The sequence below is a fragment of the Miscanthus floridulus genome, chromosome 14, assembly GCF_019320115.1.
Source record: "Miscanthus floridulus cultivar M001 chromosome 14, ASM1932011v1, whole genome shotgun sequence".
Classification (NCBI taxonomy): domain Eukaryota; kingdom Viridiplantae; phylum Streptophyta; class Magnoliopsida; order Poales; family Poaceae; genus Miscanthus; species Miscanthus floridulus.
The window spans coordinates 80,463,837-80,480,320 of NC_089593.1; the positions used below are offsets into that span (position 1 = coordinate 80,463,837).

Sequence of the window (16,484 nt, forward strand, 5' to 3'; positions counted from 1 at the left end):
GACAACAAGAGGGGATCAAGGCATTTCAAGTAGATCACAGCAGCTAAGTAGTAATAAATACATATATATTTGTAGTTGTACCTGAGGATCAGTTAGATTGGCCTGTGCCATTGCCAGCATCAAGTGGTGGCCCGCAAAGAACCCACATGTGTGGTCCAGACATTGCTGCTGGCACTGCAAACATAGAAAACACTTGGTAAATAATTAAATTGACAAAATGACTTCACAACTAGAAGTGAAGCACTACTTACTAGAATTTTGAATGCATGGGTCAACTTCAATTTTCTCTAACCTTTCTTCGGCTTGGGTTGGCAATTGCCAAAAGCCCTACACATACATGAGTTGTTATCAATTTTTTTTACTTTCACTAACATAATTAAGAAAGAAATACATGGGTCAATAGTAGGTTAGACAATACTCACTCATCTATCATAGATTTGATAGGAGTCAAATCTCACTTCTTGCCTCTATTGGAGTCAAGGTATATCACCTTCTGCCACATTTAAGCGATGATGACAACAATCCAGTGCCCACCACAGTTATGTGCAAACATCACAAACTTTTTCTTGGCATATTTCCTTAGGCAATATTCCAGATAATCCACGCTAAAGCCTCTATCAGTGTTTATAGTCTTTATTAACACTAGATCTGGATCAATAATGCCAACAGACACATCTTTGGCCCTAGCTTCTATAATCAAGCATCTAGGAATAAAGAAGCATACAAAAGCAATTTAGCAAGCAAATATATGAAGAGCATCCCTAGCTAAAAATGAATAAGGCCAGAAAATAGATGAAATTGTACTTACAGTGACAACACGCGAAGAAGTCCTACATCCAATCCATTAAGTTTGAAGAGGTAAAACAAGTCTTCTAATCCCACAGCGAAAAACAATGTCTACCAGATGTCAAAAATGTTGTTTCTTGAACACAGCAACCATCATGGTTGTCCTCTTCTCTTCACATTCTTTCATGTACCAAGCATGAAGAGCAACACACCCAGGTCCTGCCTTCTCAAGCTCTGTTTATGATAGGAATCGCTCTCCAAATTTGAACTTGGCATTGGCCCTGTTCCATACAGAACCCCTAGGGTCACTCTTAGATGATTTGGTGGGTTTGTCCACCTTCTGCTGCTGCTCTAGTTTGCTGTCACTCTTGACTGTTGCAGGCTATTTTGATGGGTTAGCTAGAGCAGTTGTGGACTTAGCCTTCTTTGGCTTTATCGGTGGGTCAGCTGGAGCAGTTGTGGACTTAGGCTGCTTTGGCGCTGCATCAGTCTCCTTTGAAGCACTCTATTCTATAGTAGTGCCACTGTTTGGCTTGTCAATAGTTGCACTCTTAGAGGCACTACTCTTCGCCTTCTCATTGCCTAACACAAAGTCCTTTAGATTGCTTTTGGAACTCACAAGCAGTGGAGGTCTTGATAACTTTGGAGAAGAGAGAACCTTTGGTGATACCATAATCTGGCCTCTCCTCCACTGGACCCTCGTGTGTAGAGCCTATCCAAGAGTTCTTACCTCAGGACTTGGAGGCGGACTCAGCGGTCTATCCTCATGTTCCGGATGTACATAGTCCATATGTACAATGGCATAATGTTCCATTACTAGTTGTTAACATATGACAGTTTGTGCTGGGAAGACCCGACCCCTTGCTACCTTCATCTGATAACCTCTAGGGTTGATTACTAGGCTACACGGTGTTGCCTCTGTCAGAAGGTCCACATTATCTGGATCTGGAGTTGCCTCAAGTCCATTGAAGTAGTCTCTTTCGACTGCATCCGATGCTGAGGCACATCTGCTCTTCTGACCACCTACAGGGCTAGGGGTGTTGGAAGGTGACCTCAAATGCACTCCTTGGTCACGCAGCATGGCCATGCTATCATTTGTGACTTTCTTGGTAATTTCTTCTGACACTTGGCTTTTAACTTCTTCTTTGATGGCTTCCACATCCACATCACTTGTTGATTGCTTCCTCTTTCTGTACATGCCGGTGCAGTCCGGCCAATGCTTCCAACCACTATAACTAGACACACCATGCACGCGGCCTGTCTGTTCTATGCTGCCCAAGACCTCTATGAGCACATCCTTTTCCCTAATGAAAGAGAGCCCTGAAGACTTAAGGGCTTCTTGCTTCTCTAAAATTAGCTTAGATACACTTTCAGTTGAATCTTTCAACCAATGAATCTTAGCACTTCCTTCTAACCTAACCAAAGTACTCCGTGCACATAGAAAATTCCTTGGGCGGCCACCTGGAAACTGGTCCCAAGGATTACTAATGCCTTGGGCAGCTAACTCCCTGTCCTCCTGCTCCCACTTTGTGGCTTTCCCTTCATACCCTCCTATCCCTAGGTAGTGGTCATGCTTGTTCCTCTCTCAAAGCTTCTTGTACTTCTCACTTGCTGCCTTTGCTTCTTCATTGTCCTTCAATTGCACAAATGCCGCCCAATCTTCTTTCAGAATGTATGTGTGCTTCACCATGGCATCCAACCCTTTGTTGATGAAATTGCGTGCAAGGTCGCTTTTGTGGATTCTCCAACTCTTGGCTACCATCTACATTATCTTCTTACACACTATAGCCTACAATTCTTCTGAAAACTCCAACCAAGGCTGGACTCATCAAATATAGTGATCTTGTCTTATTCACTTAGTGAATTGAATGAAGGCAGGACCAAGGAGATCCTTTGTCTAGCAATCAGACCAACCAGCCTCCTCATTCTTATTTGGGCCCTCTTCTCTGTGAGAAACCCAGTCGGAGTGAGCCATGTGATGGTTAGCTTGTCATCTGGCCACCGGGTGACTATCCTCTTTCTTGTCCAGGGTTTATGAGGAGGTTCAGATTGATGTGCCTCTGCATTAGCATCTCTCTCTTCATCCTCTGCAGTACCATCTCCCTCTTGGTCCCTTGCATCCGCATCTCTCTCTTCCTCCTCTTCATTAGCATCTCTGTTGTGTCCCTCCTCTCCAATGTTAGTTGGTTCTTCGTCTTCTCCTACTGATGATGCCATAGATGCATGATCAGACGCCTATCAAACAAAGGTGAGCAAGGTTGTTAGTGAACATGATAGAGCACTAACATCTAATAGTAACTAGTGTTAGTATATCACAAAGCTGCATCTTACCATTCTGATAGGGACTGTAACAACAGTCAATAGCTAGCAGTGCAGACACCTTTCACAGCACCGCAGAGCCATGTTTGACACATATACAGTGAAAACAACAGCAAAAATGTCATGAGATGATGTACAATTCAGAATAGAAAATTCAGAGTAGACTAAAATACATCTACAAGTTCAAGCTATAGAACATCTCAATCCACTCAACTAGATCATCAACAACCAGATCAATAGTTTAGGAAGCAACATAAAATACAACATTATGTAATACTAACTGAAATTCTCAGCTAAGTATGACCCATAAGAGTTTATACTGATCAACAAGCACAAGTAGAGTATGAGCAAGTGTTTAGTAATATAGCAAAGGTAATAGTCCAGATCAATATTTACAACCCATTGTATAGCATCTACATGATAAGACTAAAATTAATGTACGAGTTCAGGCTCTAGAAACCAATGCTACTAGTCTAGTATTTCATTAATGTCATAGGCACAAGAACATCTCAATCCACTCAACCAGAACAAAACTACCAGGATCCGTCATACAAGCATAACCAGACATTCTAATTTTCAAAAATCCATCTACTGCTCCTTATCTATCTACTATACCTGGCAACTATCCATCAAAAACCCCTCAACCAGAAACAAATAGAGACTTGATAATAGCATTTTCTACTACAAATCCTTGGCTATTGCAAAATCACAAAGCTGCTACATCTCACTGAAGAAAATCCATGTTAGAACTCACCAGGTGGGGTCGAAGGAGGAGGCTAGCACTATCAGAGAGGACAAAGGGGTTGTTGGAAGCGGAAGATGCCATCGACCTACGGCCTCTACTCCACTCATAGTACCTTTGGAGCAGCCACCGCCATGCCCAGCCGCTTTGGAGACGGTGCGTCGTGCCCTGCTGGATGGACTTGGAGACAATGGCGGAGGACAGCATCGGAGACGGTGGCTATCAGACCTCGGTGAACGACATCAGAGATGAAGGCGGGCGGACACAGGCGCACGAATGCAGACGGTGGGCGGATGTGGCAGCGGTGGAACCCTAGAATGTGGGATTGGACGGGGGCGAAGACAGCGGAGGCGCACGGATGTGGCGACAGCGGCGGGGAGCGAACAACAGAACCCTAGAATGCGGGAAGTTGGATGTGAATGGACTTGGGGAATGCGGGAAGGCTAAGAAATTTGGAAAAAATGGGCAGGCAAAAGAACATTTCTTACTATAGACGCATGTGGCCAAGACGCGTTTGTAGCAATAAAAAAAGCAGGTCAAAAAATTGTGTCCCACCCAGGGATCGAACCTAAGACCTACAGGCCCAGAAGCAAGTGTCTTTCCATTGCGCTATGTAAGGAGTTCGAACATAAAATGGTTTGAATAATTTAAATAGGGTACGCGATAATTTCTATTGGTTCAAAGATTGATGAACAAGTGTGCTTTTTCTTTTTAATCTCTGGCTAAAACTTGTAACTAGTCTCTCTCCCTTATACTAACTTCCAATTTGATGATTTTTTCCCAAATTTTTGTAAAATCATACTCTACCCATTTATTGTGTTGTTACAACTATTATTTTTGTCATTTTTTCATGTGACTGTATTTTATCAATTTAAAATTTGAATTTCAAGAAATAGCAACTTCAAACAATATTTTGAAGCAGTAAATGGTTTCAGCTAAAAAAGTTATCAACAAAAAAGTTATAGAATTAATCTAGATCTATTACTTTTATTTTGGTCATTTCTTTATCCGAGAAAGTGGTAGTAACATTGTTCATAAAATCTACATATCTCCCTTATAATTTATGAAATCATATGAGATTTATGTAAAATTTGCGAACAACGTTACTATCACTTTCTCAGAAGAAGAAATGACCAAAATAAAAATTAAACATCTTGATGAGTTGTACAACTTTCATGTTCATGACTTTTTCATATGAATTCACTTGGTGTTTCAAAATGTTGTTTGAATTTGTCTTTTTTTATATTCAAAATTTGAATGGTCCAAACAGAGTCACATGAAAAGTTTTCCAAAATAAAAGTTGTAGATCTTGTTGAGATCTACAACTTTTATGTTCATGACTTTTTCATCTAACATCATTTGGTGTTTGAAAATCTTGTTTGAACTTCTCATTTTTTGAAATTCAAATTTTGAATTATACAAAGTCACATGAAAAGTTTTCCAAAATAAAAGTTGTAGATATTGATGAGTTCTATAACTTTTATGTTTACGACATTTCCATTTTAGTCCATTTACTGCACTAAAATTGTATTCGAAGATTAAAAATTGAAATTATGAATTTAACTACTGCAGACGCGTGTTGGGAATACGTGTCGGCAGTAATTAATTACTACAAACGCGTGTAGTAAAGGCGCATCTAGAGTAGTTGTCACTTCTGACGTGTGTAGTCAAGGCACGTCTATACTACTATTTCCCTTTAGATTTAGATCCGAACTTGCGCGTCCCTTTCATATTAATAAAATAACTGCTGCCACCCTCTCTGCCGCCACAGCTGCCGCCGCCCTTGGAGATGACGAAGCCCGCGAGGTGCCACAAACAAAGGGACCCAGGGACTAGGCATTTTGCCTCTTCCTCCATGGCCGCGCCCTCGTCATCAGTGGCCGTCCCGGTGGTGGACGTGAAGGTCGAGGTGGAGGACGTCCTGGTGCGCTCGTCGTGGTTCAAGAAGCAGAAGGTTGTGTCTGCCTCATCGGTGGTGGTGAAGAAGAAGGGCATGCACTCTTCCTCGACGGTGGGGCCCTCTTCTTCCTCGCCGGCAGTGATGAAGCTGGAGGAGGTGAGGAGGAGGAGGGTAGAGAAGGAGCCGATGTCGGTCGCGTAGAGGTGGACATGTCATCGGATTGCGAACCAGTGGTGGGGAAGTGCAGGCACAACTTCAACGCTAATGGGAAGACATGCCTTCGTTAGATGTGCACCGGCTTCAAGTGCGTCTCCAAGCATAGTGAGGTAAGCTCCAACCATGGCCTGCTTAGTTAGGGTTTCATGATCAGTGCTTGGCATTATATGCTATGCTTATCACTACCTAGGCTGCTATGCTTGTGCACACTGTTGTGTTTGCTCTGCTGCTTATATATATTGTGCTATATAAATTACAGTTTCAGTAATTGTGATCTAGCTTATTTAGGGTTTTAGTGCTATTTAAATTCTCTGCTATTATTGTGTGATGAGAAGACAAGCACTTATGTGAACTACCTGATGTTGTGATGAGAAAGTTAGTATTTAGAGTTATCTAAAAGTTAGTATTTGGCGTGATATGTTTCCTGCATTTTCTGTGATGAGAAGACTACCTGATGCTGTGATGAGAAGACTACCTGGTGTTGTGATGAGAAGACTAGCTTATTTAGAGTTATCTAAAAGTTAGTATTTGGCATGATATGTTTCCTGCATTTTCTATTTCAGCATTGCAGTTCCAGTTAACTGAATGTTTTAGTTAACTATTTTAGTTCACTGAATGTTACTTCAGGCTTCAGTTATCTTATTCTGAATGTTAGTTAGTTGTAATTTAGTGTAAGTTAGTGTTTGTCATATGTTCAGGCTTTAGTTACCTTAGTTTTAGAAAATAGCATTGTCAAGAATTTTCTAGCTTCAGTTTTAGTTTCAGCATTGTAAGAATTTAACTGAACTATTTCTGTGCATATATGTAGGCTCGTGATTTTAGGCTCCCTCCAGGTACCATGCATGAGGCCCTGCTAGCAGTGGTTATGAAAGCACTACAGGAAAAGCTCTTGGCTATTCACTGGACGCTTGACGACATCAAGGAGTTGCTGAACAATCAAGCTATGAAAATACAAGAGTTGAAAAAGATGCATGCTGAGAAGGAGGAGAAGAGACCTACTAAGGAGATGGTGGACACCATGGGTGGCCAGTTGGTTGCCGTGACTCAGAAGTTGGAGGGCCTAACCAAGGAGGTGGACGACGTCCTGGCTAAGAAGTCGAAGTGATCATGCCACTGAAACATTGATGACCTTAAGTTACCTTAATTAATATATGTACTGTGTGGTGATATGCTGTATGGATATTGGCTCATCTATGTGTGGTGATATACTGTATGGACACCTTAAGTTAATTAGCTATCTATGTGCTGGATGCTCATCACTACTAGAAACTCGAATATTTCTGTGGGTGATGAATTTTTCTGTGTGTTTTTTTCGACACACAGAAAAATTGTAATTTTTCTGTCGGTTTCAAAATATATCGACAGAAAAATACGAAAACCCACAGAATAATTATATGATTTTTCTGTGCATGAAAATACACACACGGAAAAAATTAGCACTCACAGAAAAATACAATTTATTCTGTCGGTTCTTTAAAAACGCACAGAAAAATACATGCACGCACAGAAAAAATCGTAATTATTCTGTGGGTTATTTTAAAACGCACAGAAAAATTCAAACCACCACTAGGAGCCCCCCTCCCCCTCCTCCGCACCCGAACCCCAGCGCCCCCTCCCCCTCCCACCTCCCTTCTTCCTACCCAGCTCCCCCCACCCCCTCCTCCGCACCCGAACCCTTCTTCTTCCTCCGCACCCAGACCCCAGCGCCCCCTCCCTCTCCCGGATCCGGCGGGCTCGCTCCCTCCCCTCCCTTCCCTCCATCTCGCCCGGCTCGCTCCCTCCCCTCCCTTCGCCCCAGCTCGCTCTCTCCCCGGATCCCACCGGTGGCCGGCCCCTCCCCTCCCTCTCTTCCCCGGTGCCGCCCTCTCTTCCCCGGCGACCGGCCCCTTCCTCTCCTTCCCTGCCGCCCCCTCTCTCTCCCTGGATCCGGCCGCCACGCCGCCCCCTCTCTCTCCCTAGATCCGGCAGCCGCGCCGCCCCTCCCCTCTGGATCTGGCCCCACCGCCTCCCTCCCTCCCTCCCTCCCGGATTTCCCCGGATCCGGCCGCCGCGCCGCCCCTCCCCTCTAGATCTGGTCCCGCCGCCTCCCTCCCGCCCTCCTCCAGATCCGACGCCGTGGCATGGGTGGTGGTGGAGGTAGTGCGGGCTACCTGGGCGGCTCGAGGGGCGGTGACATACAGGAGAGTATGGGATTCGGCAACCATGGCCGGATCCGTCAAGGTGGACGGCGACTATGGCAGCCTCCAATGGATCCAGGTGGGTATCTCAAGTGGCAAGGGTTGGTGCCTGAAGTGTTTAAAAAGCTAATGGTGTTGATGTGCAGGCAGAGGACTTCATAGTTAAGGTAAAATATATGCAGTGATAGTAATGAATATTATGTGGGCTATGTTGGTACAGACACTTTACCATTAGTCAAATTATCAGTGTTGGCTTCATTCCATTCCCCTGCTCTTTTGGTCTTAATTATCTGAAGCAGCTAAGCACTGTAGTTTATCCTGCTTGGGATTGGTTAGAGTAGGAAGAAAAAGAAGAGGTATAATCTGCTGAGATAGACTGATATATATTTTGTATCTGAAATTCTGAACCAATGTCCCTAGTTCCTACTGCTTTCAAAAAACCTGGACGGACCATATGTGTGTGTGTGAATTTTGATCCCATGCTGCTTTGCTCGACTAGAATTATTGGCTTTGATGTGTGTTTTTGTGCAGCATACACAAACAATTGCTTTTCAATAAAAGCAGTGTGTGTTCAGCCTCTTTCTTGCATTTGTTTAATGCATCTTTGGTAGGAATCGAAAATAAGTGGAGCAATGACTCAGCATTTGTTGGTTAGACCTACAATACTCTGTCATGATGTAAAGCAGTATAGTGATTGTTAAGTCAGGGAGCTGAAGTACCTTATTTTTTGCATTTTCTGCACCAATTTACACGTTGCATATTAAATTGTCTTGCTAACATGCACATGGGGTCTAGGAGACTCGGAAACTGGCAAGAATGTTGAGATGTATTCGTTTGGACAAAGATTCATAAAAAGCTCATATTGACCTCATTTGTAACCCAGTTCAGATAGTGGATCCATATGAATACTAACTTCGATTTGTTTATCAGTCTAATTCATTTGAATGTTCCACACTGGTTTTGTTATGGACATCTTGTTTCCCAAAATCTCAGTAAATATGAAACAGAACATTTTGTTTGTTTGCAAGCGTTTGGACTTGCATGTATACTTGTCTTTTCTTTTTGTACACCGTTCAATCTGTTATGTATGGATGGAATTTCATCTGTCAACTTGATATGAACGGGTGCAATTACACATGTTAATGCAGTTCCAATATCATCCCCTTTTGCCTACCTTAAACCCATTCCCACTATTAATGCTTATGATGTGTCAATGTCACTTGGAAACATAGAAATGTGGTTGATGATGTCTATATTTAATCAATAGTGAGGTTAGCCTTGAGTTTTAAGTTCATCTTTTCTTATCGATCAAGTGATTACATGTATGTTGGAGCAGCGCTTGCCTGCCTCCACCATTCACGTACCTTGTGACTTTTTTTGTTTTGTACTACTCTTGAGTGGCTATGATGAATTAAGTTTCCATTAGAGAACTTCTGCACTTTAGCACCTTATGAGCTGGTACTTGGGATATTTTGTTCTGTTTGCTGCTTAACTAGGATGGCTTGTACCAGTACAAGCAACCAGTTCTGTGGCCAGTTCAATTCCCATTAGAGAGAGAGAATTAAATTAAGCTCCAGGTGAAATTAAGTTGCAGTTGTCATGCTGATAATGGGTAAATCTGAGCCATTTCTCGAGTTCTTTTGCTCTTGTTCTTTTGCTCCAGGTGAAATACTGTTAATCCAGGAATCCTGTAGTGCATCAGTGTTATCCCATGGACTTCCATTTGATTTCCCTGTATTCCATGTGTCTGATTCTTTTGGGACTTTCAGATGCTCATCAGACTCCATCTTATCTTTCTCACCCCAACTGGATCCTGCATTAGACTTGGCATTTGGTCTTCCAATTCCATCTCCAGCATTTCCAGTTACCATCTGCCTTCTTTTTGCCCCTGGCATTTCCAGTTGCTGGGATGCTCCCAATTGCCATGGCCATCATCAGACTTCTTCTCCCAGGCACCATCACCTCCATTTCCTTTTCTTTTGTCCCATGTATTTTCTGATTTGCCCCATGGGTCATTTTTATTTGATGCCTCAGGAGTGCTGGACTTCTTCTCCCCATGGGACATTTTAAAGCATGGTTTGGTCAGCCAGGAATCATGATCCAAGTTGATTTGGCTAACTGAATTGCAAAACTATGTTCAATTGTGGTTGTGAAAATGTAGAATTCACTAGTTTATTAGTTTGTGGTACTTTTGGAAAAGTATTGTGGCACTATAAGTGAGGTAGCAGTAGCAACCTTCAATGCCTGCATGGGTGGCAGCCCGAGGTTTAGGCGGGTTTTTGAGAGCTGGAGGCTCCGACTGTGATCAGGGGAGCCATGTCGTCTCTTAGCAGGGAGCTGGTTTTCCTCATCCTGCAGTTCCTCGATGAGGAGAAGTTCAAGGAGACGGTGCACAAGTGAGTACTCGCCATGATCATGAATGGGGTTTTGGAGCCTTTCTTTGCTGGGTGAGCTGGGATTTCTAATGCTTTTTGCGGTTGCCCGTGTAGGCTGGAGCAGGAGTCGGGCTTCTACTTCAACATGAAGCACTTCGAGGACCTCGTGCAGGGCGGCGAGTGGGACGAGGTGGAGAGGTACCTCAGCGGCTTCACCAAGCTGGAGGACAACCGCTACTCCATGAAGATCTTCTTTGACATCCGCAAGCAGAAGTACCTCAAGGCCCTTGATAGGCTCTAATCTGTTAGCTTTAGTTTTAGGTATAATATGACTCAATGATGCATGCTGGTACTTTACTCATCTTGACTGAGACTTGAACTTTGAGATGAGATGGTAATGCTTTTGAATGTATTGATGCCGGATCATTTGAACATCATCTATATGTAGCCCGGATGTCATTAATGAATGTGTTGAACATTTGGATCTTTATATGTATGCTATCTATTATATTTTTTTTAATCTGGGTGAAATGAATTTTTCTGTGAGTTCACCTAGACCGACAGAAAAAAACATGTGTTTTTCTGTGCGTTTATTTCTTTTTCTGTGTGGATTAACACACAGAAAAATTAGTTTTAATCTGGGCGAACACAATTTTTCTGTGCATGTGAGACCCACAGAAAAATTGTTTCTGACGGTGAACCTACATAAAAATTAGATTTTTCTGTCATTATATTTCTGTTGGTATTTTTCTGAGGGTACACCGTCAAAAAAATATTTTTCTGACGGTATTCGAATTTTTCCGTGGGTTTTCGCACCGTCAGAAAAAATCGAGATTCCAGTAGTGCATGTATGAACACCTTAAATTAATTAGCTATCTATGAATATATATGTTATATGTGGTGCATATTTGTGTTGCTGTGATGACCATAGCAGCCATTGGATGCTGCTGGTTTCATGTATGTGTTGTGTGCTCAAATACTGGAGGCTTATGTACTGGATGCTCATGAGTTAAAGAAGATGTTGGCTAAGGAGGAGAAGAGAGCTATCTATGTATATATATGTTATGTGTGTTGTTGTTAAGACCATAGCAGTGACTGGATGCTATGGGGATATGTATGGACACCTACATGTTAATTAGCTATATATGTGTGTGTTGCTCATAAGTGTGTGCTGCTCCTATGATATGAATGGATGATTATGTGTGCTGCTCATATGTGTGCTGATATGACACATCAAATTCTAGCGGCATATATACCCTATGCATGTCATGAGACAAATGAAATGAAGTAGTCTTGATAAGCAAATTTAAGCATATATCCACAAGGTACCATACACATTACAAGGAGTTATGGGCTTAACATCCTAGACTAGATGACATGAACTTCTCTCATTAGCCACAATCCCTTTCTAAAAGTTCCTGAAAGTAACATCACATTGTAAGTAAGAGTGATGACAAATATATATTGTTAACTAAAAATGAGATTGCACATTGTTCATAAACTCACATGGCCAACTTTTTTTGTGTACTTGCCGTTTTCGGCGTCTTTTTGCCCAGGGGCAACCTCTTTACGACCATCTCTTAGGTATGGAGTGAGCTCACTCGCCAAAATCATAGGGAGGATGGAAGTATCCAAAGGAGGCACTTCATTGGATTGATTGAACTCTTCCTCATCCACTGGATTTTCAAGTCCAACAACCTGCTTTTTCCTAGGGACAACCACTTGTCATTTCTTTGTTTCTAGTGTCACGCACATAGAAGACTTGGGAAACCTGACTTGCGACTACAAATGGTTCATCCCTGTACCCAACTTGGTTGAGGTCAACCATAGTGAATCCATACCTATCTTTCATGACACCCTGACTTCCCTGAACCCATCGACACCAAAAAACAGGCACCTTGAAGCCTGCATACAAGAGTTCCCATATCTCTTCAATCTTACCATAGTACGCTGTCTTCTACATCTTGCTGTCAAATGCATCTACATGAACAACACTATTCTGGTACATGGTCTTCTTGTCTTGATCAATGGTGTAAAAGGTATATCCATTTATGTCATAGCCTTGATAGGTTGTGACTGTGAAGAAAGGCCCCTTTGCTAGCTTTCGAAGCATTTTGTCTGTGCAAGAGGTTGAACTAGCAAGTCGATCTCTGAACCAGATGTTGAACCCACTCATATGTGCCCTTGCTAACCAAGCTTCACCCTGGTGTGACTTTTGTTGCCTCAACATCTCCATATGCTCTTTGATGTAAGGTTCCACATCTGCTGTGTGCTGCAACACTAGAAAGTGGGCTCGTTCATTGGCATCTCTCTCTAGAGTAATGTGCTTCTCCCCAACACACCCTCTACCCGCTAGCCTTCCCTCATGGCAAGACTTGGAGATGCCAATTGGATTGGTGGGGTCCATGTAACCGAGGCACAAGTCGACCACCTCCTCAGTAGAATAGCATTGTGCCATGCTTCCCTCAGGATGGACCTGACTCTTGTCATACCTATTTAGAGTGCTCATAAATCTCTCATATGGATACATGTGGTGGAGGAACATTGGTCCAAGATACCTGATCTCCTTAACTAAATGTAAATGAGATGGATGGATATGTCAAAGAAAGTCAGCTGGAAGTAAGCCTCAGTGAGACACATCACCTCATTCATGTTCTTTTCAAGATCTTCCAGTGATTGTTCATCAATGACCTTTTGAGAGATTGCATTAAAGAAGGAGCAGAGGCTCATGATTGCCATTCAGGTTTTTTCTAGCAATATGTTTCGAATACCAACTGCAAGCATCGTTGTGAGCATGACATCGCAATCATGAGCCTTCATGGGAAGCATCTTGTTTTCTCTTGTAGGCACAAGCTTTCGGATGTTGGCTGCGTATTTAGAGGGAAGTTTGACACTACAAAAGAAGTCGCACAATTCCTACTTCTCTTCTCGGGTCAGGTTTATGGTAGATAGAGGTGGCTGAGCACTGGTACCATCAGGGCAGAGCTCAGGCCTTATGTCCGATTCCTCTAGGTTAGCTCTTGCTTTTGCATGGTCCTTGGTTTTCCATTTCTCATTCATGAGTGTCCCAAGCAAACTCCCACAGACATTCTTTTTCACATGCATGAGATCGATGCTGTGGTAGACCGCTATGTCTTTCTAGTAAGGCAGTTCCCATAGGATTGACATTTTCTTCCACCTCTTCTTATTGGCACTCTTTGCTTTTGCACTGCGCTTTCATTTTCCAAGGACAGTGCTCTCTGGGTCAACTTTAGGCATGGTATCCTCTACCACCTGTTCATATACCTATTGCCCGCTGAAATGCCTTGGTGTAGATCCTGTCTCCCTAGTGCCATCAAACTGACGTTTCATCTCCAGGTATGGATGAGACTTAGGAAGGAAATGTCGGTGCCTTACATAGACCCTCTTCTTTGAGTTATTCAGCCAAACAGTCTTCGTGTCATCTAAGCAATGAAAGCAGTCTTTTTCTTCTTTGCTCTGCCCAAACATGCTAAGATGTCCTAGAATATCAGTGATAGTGGTGAAGAGCATGGCATGTAGGTTGAAATGTTCTTTCCTGAACCCATCATACACCTTCAAAGCTAGGATGTCTATCGTCTTCGTGGAAGACCGCGGCACCGTCATGCCATGGCTTGATATGCTGGAGCATGCCGCCGAGTCAGGGAATGAAATGGCTATGTATGTTCTCTCTCTTGTGCTCCATAGGTCCAACAGTAGTGCCGCCAACGACGCCACTGCCCTGCGGTTGTTGCGGAAGGTCGAGTGTGATGAAGCGGGTCCGACGGCGAACAATGCGACATGGAAGAACAAGAACTATGCATGGCGCCACCAATAGGCAAGGGTGGTGTTGTAGGATGACTTGGTCGTGCCATGTGCAGTGAGGCCTAATATGCCTCCTTTGGCCCATCTGGTGCCTCGGTAGGACGAGCATCAGTGCCGAGGCGAAGGCTACGGCGACATCGCCGGATGGGTAGCATGGGAGCAGTGGGCCCTATTCTACAACAAGGAGTGTAGGATCCACAATGAGTGTCGTAGGTTCTTGCTTGATTGCCAGTGGGCACGAGTGTTGATATGTATATATATCTAGAAGACATGATTGAAACTTTTGCTTTTGGTGATGGTTGATGTTTGATCCTGAGTAGCAGTGATGAAAACTAAGATGTTTTAGTTGTAACTCTTGTTATATTTTTGTTTGTGATGGTGTTTGTGATGTTCCACACTACTCTATTGAGCTGTCTCTACAAATAGATGCTGAATTTTAAAAATTAACTACTAAAATTCACAATTTTCAAATGACCTATGTTCGATCCTGAGTAGCAATGATGAAAACTGAGATGTTTTAGTTGTAATTCGTGTTATATTTCTGTTTTGTGATGGTGTTTCTGATGTTCCACACTACTCTATTGAGCCGTCTCTACAAATAGACGCCCAATTTTAAAAATTAACTACTAAAATTTGAATTTTTCAAACGACCTCGGATGGAGAAAGAACCAAAATAAAAATTGTAGATCTCGAAAAGCCATGAAACTTTGTAGTTGACAACTTTTTCATTTGAAATCATCTTGTCATAGAAAACTAAGTTTAAATTTCTGAAATTTTGAAATTTGAAATTTGAATTTTTTAAATGACCTCGGATGGAGAAACTACCAAAATAAAAGTTGTAGATCTCGATAAGTTATGAAACTTTGTAGTTGACAACTTTTTGATTTGAAATTATCTTGTCAACCAAACTAAGCATTCATCCGCAAAAGATTTCCTATTATAGACGCGTGTTGTAAAAACGCGTCTGTAGTAGTAAAATAAAAGGCAAACAATTTATACCCCTGCGGGGATCGATCCCGAGACCTTCAGGCCAACAACCCAGTGAGTTAACCATTGCGCTACGTTCGTAGGTTCAAACGAGGACCGGTGTTTATTTTTTAAAAGGATTCCAATGCATTAAAACAGGGTGGTGATGGGGCCGTCCTATCAGGGTCCTACTTCAGACCCGTGTTATTAACAATCGTCTGTAGTAAGCCAAATGAGGAACCGGCTGCAGCCATCCGCATCCGAAGGGCGTCCCTTCACCACTCCAACAGAGATGTGTGGCAGTTCAAAGCATTGGAACTACCACTCCTTCACTCGCCTTCACTCCGGCATCTCGTCTCTCCACTCCTCTCTTGCCTTCCCCGCCTCACGCGCAGCCACCTCCACTCCTCTTGCCTCCCCGGCCGCCGCCACAATCGCCACCGTCAAAGATGATGAGGCCAGAGAGGTGGCACAACCAGAGGGATGGGAAGAAGGGGAGGTTCGCCCGCCATTCCTCACCTCAGTAGCGGTGAAGGAAGAGGTGAACCCCCGCCAGGGTTCGAGAAGACGCCGGCCTTCAAGAAGAAGGCCATCCTGGCCGCCCCGCCGAGGTTGAAGAAGAAGGCTGCAGTCATCACTAGGAAGGCGAAGCACCTGGCAGCGGTGAGGACGAAGGACAAGAAGGCCTTGTCTGCCACCAAGATGTACAACCACTGCTTCGAGGGAGGAGCTAGGACATGTCATTTATGGCTCCGCAGTGGCGTCAACTGTGGCGAAGTCAGCGGTTCAAGCTCCACCCATGGCCAGGTAATTCACACTCTTTAGATTACAACTGCTTATATGTACGTTTTCTTTCTTAATTTCATGATAGTTTTGTTAGTAGCCTCTGAATTGGATGAGTTTGTTGCTAAAATAATTTGGCTCATGCCATTCTCTCATCCCGAACCTAGATGGAGCAGAGAAAACAACTTAGTGTAGAATAAATGCAGATGCAGCTCAAGTTTTGATACAAGCAATGTAAACTATCATATATTGTATTTTGCAGCAGCATTGTGATTTGAGTAGATTGCTTTATCTAGATGTTTATCATAGATCATGATTTTAATCTTGTGAATAATTTTGATGGTGCCACTTCAATATTTCAGCATTGTGATTTGAGTAGATTGGGTTTCATCTCTTTG

At 43.1% G+C, this 16,484-nt stretch overlaps 1 protein-coding gene and 2 pseudogenes across 1 annotated transcript; 1 reads left to right on the forward strand and 2 right to left on the reverse strand.

Moving 5' to 3' along the window:
• Positions 1 to 418: 418 nt before the first annotated feature.
• LOC136503849 (uncharacterized) lies at positions 419 to 1,272 on the reverse strand (annotated as a pseudogene).
• Positions 1,273 to 1,291: 19 nt separating this feature from the next.
• Positions 1,292 to 3,003, reverse strand: LOC136503850 (uncharacterized; annotated as a pseudogene).
• Positions 3,004 to 10,405: 7,402 nt separating this feature from the next.
• Positions 10,406 to 10,816, forward strand: LOC136503852 (protein TOPLESS-RELATED PROTEIN 2-like). Its single transcript, XM_066498798.1, has 2 exons — positions 10,406 to 10,536; positions 10,630 to 10,816. The coding sequence occupies exons 1-2, from the start codon at positions 10,457 to 10,459 to the stop codon at positions 10,814 to 10,816; spliced, it is 267 nt and encodes an 88-aa protein (XP_066354895.1). The 5' UTR covers positions 10,406 to 10,456.
• The last annotated feature ends 5,668 nt before the right edge of the window (positions 10,817 to 16,484 follow it).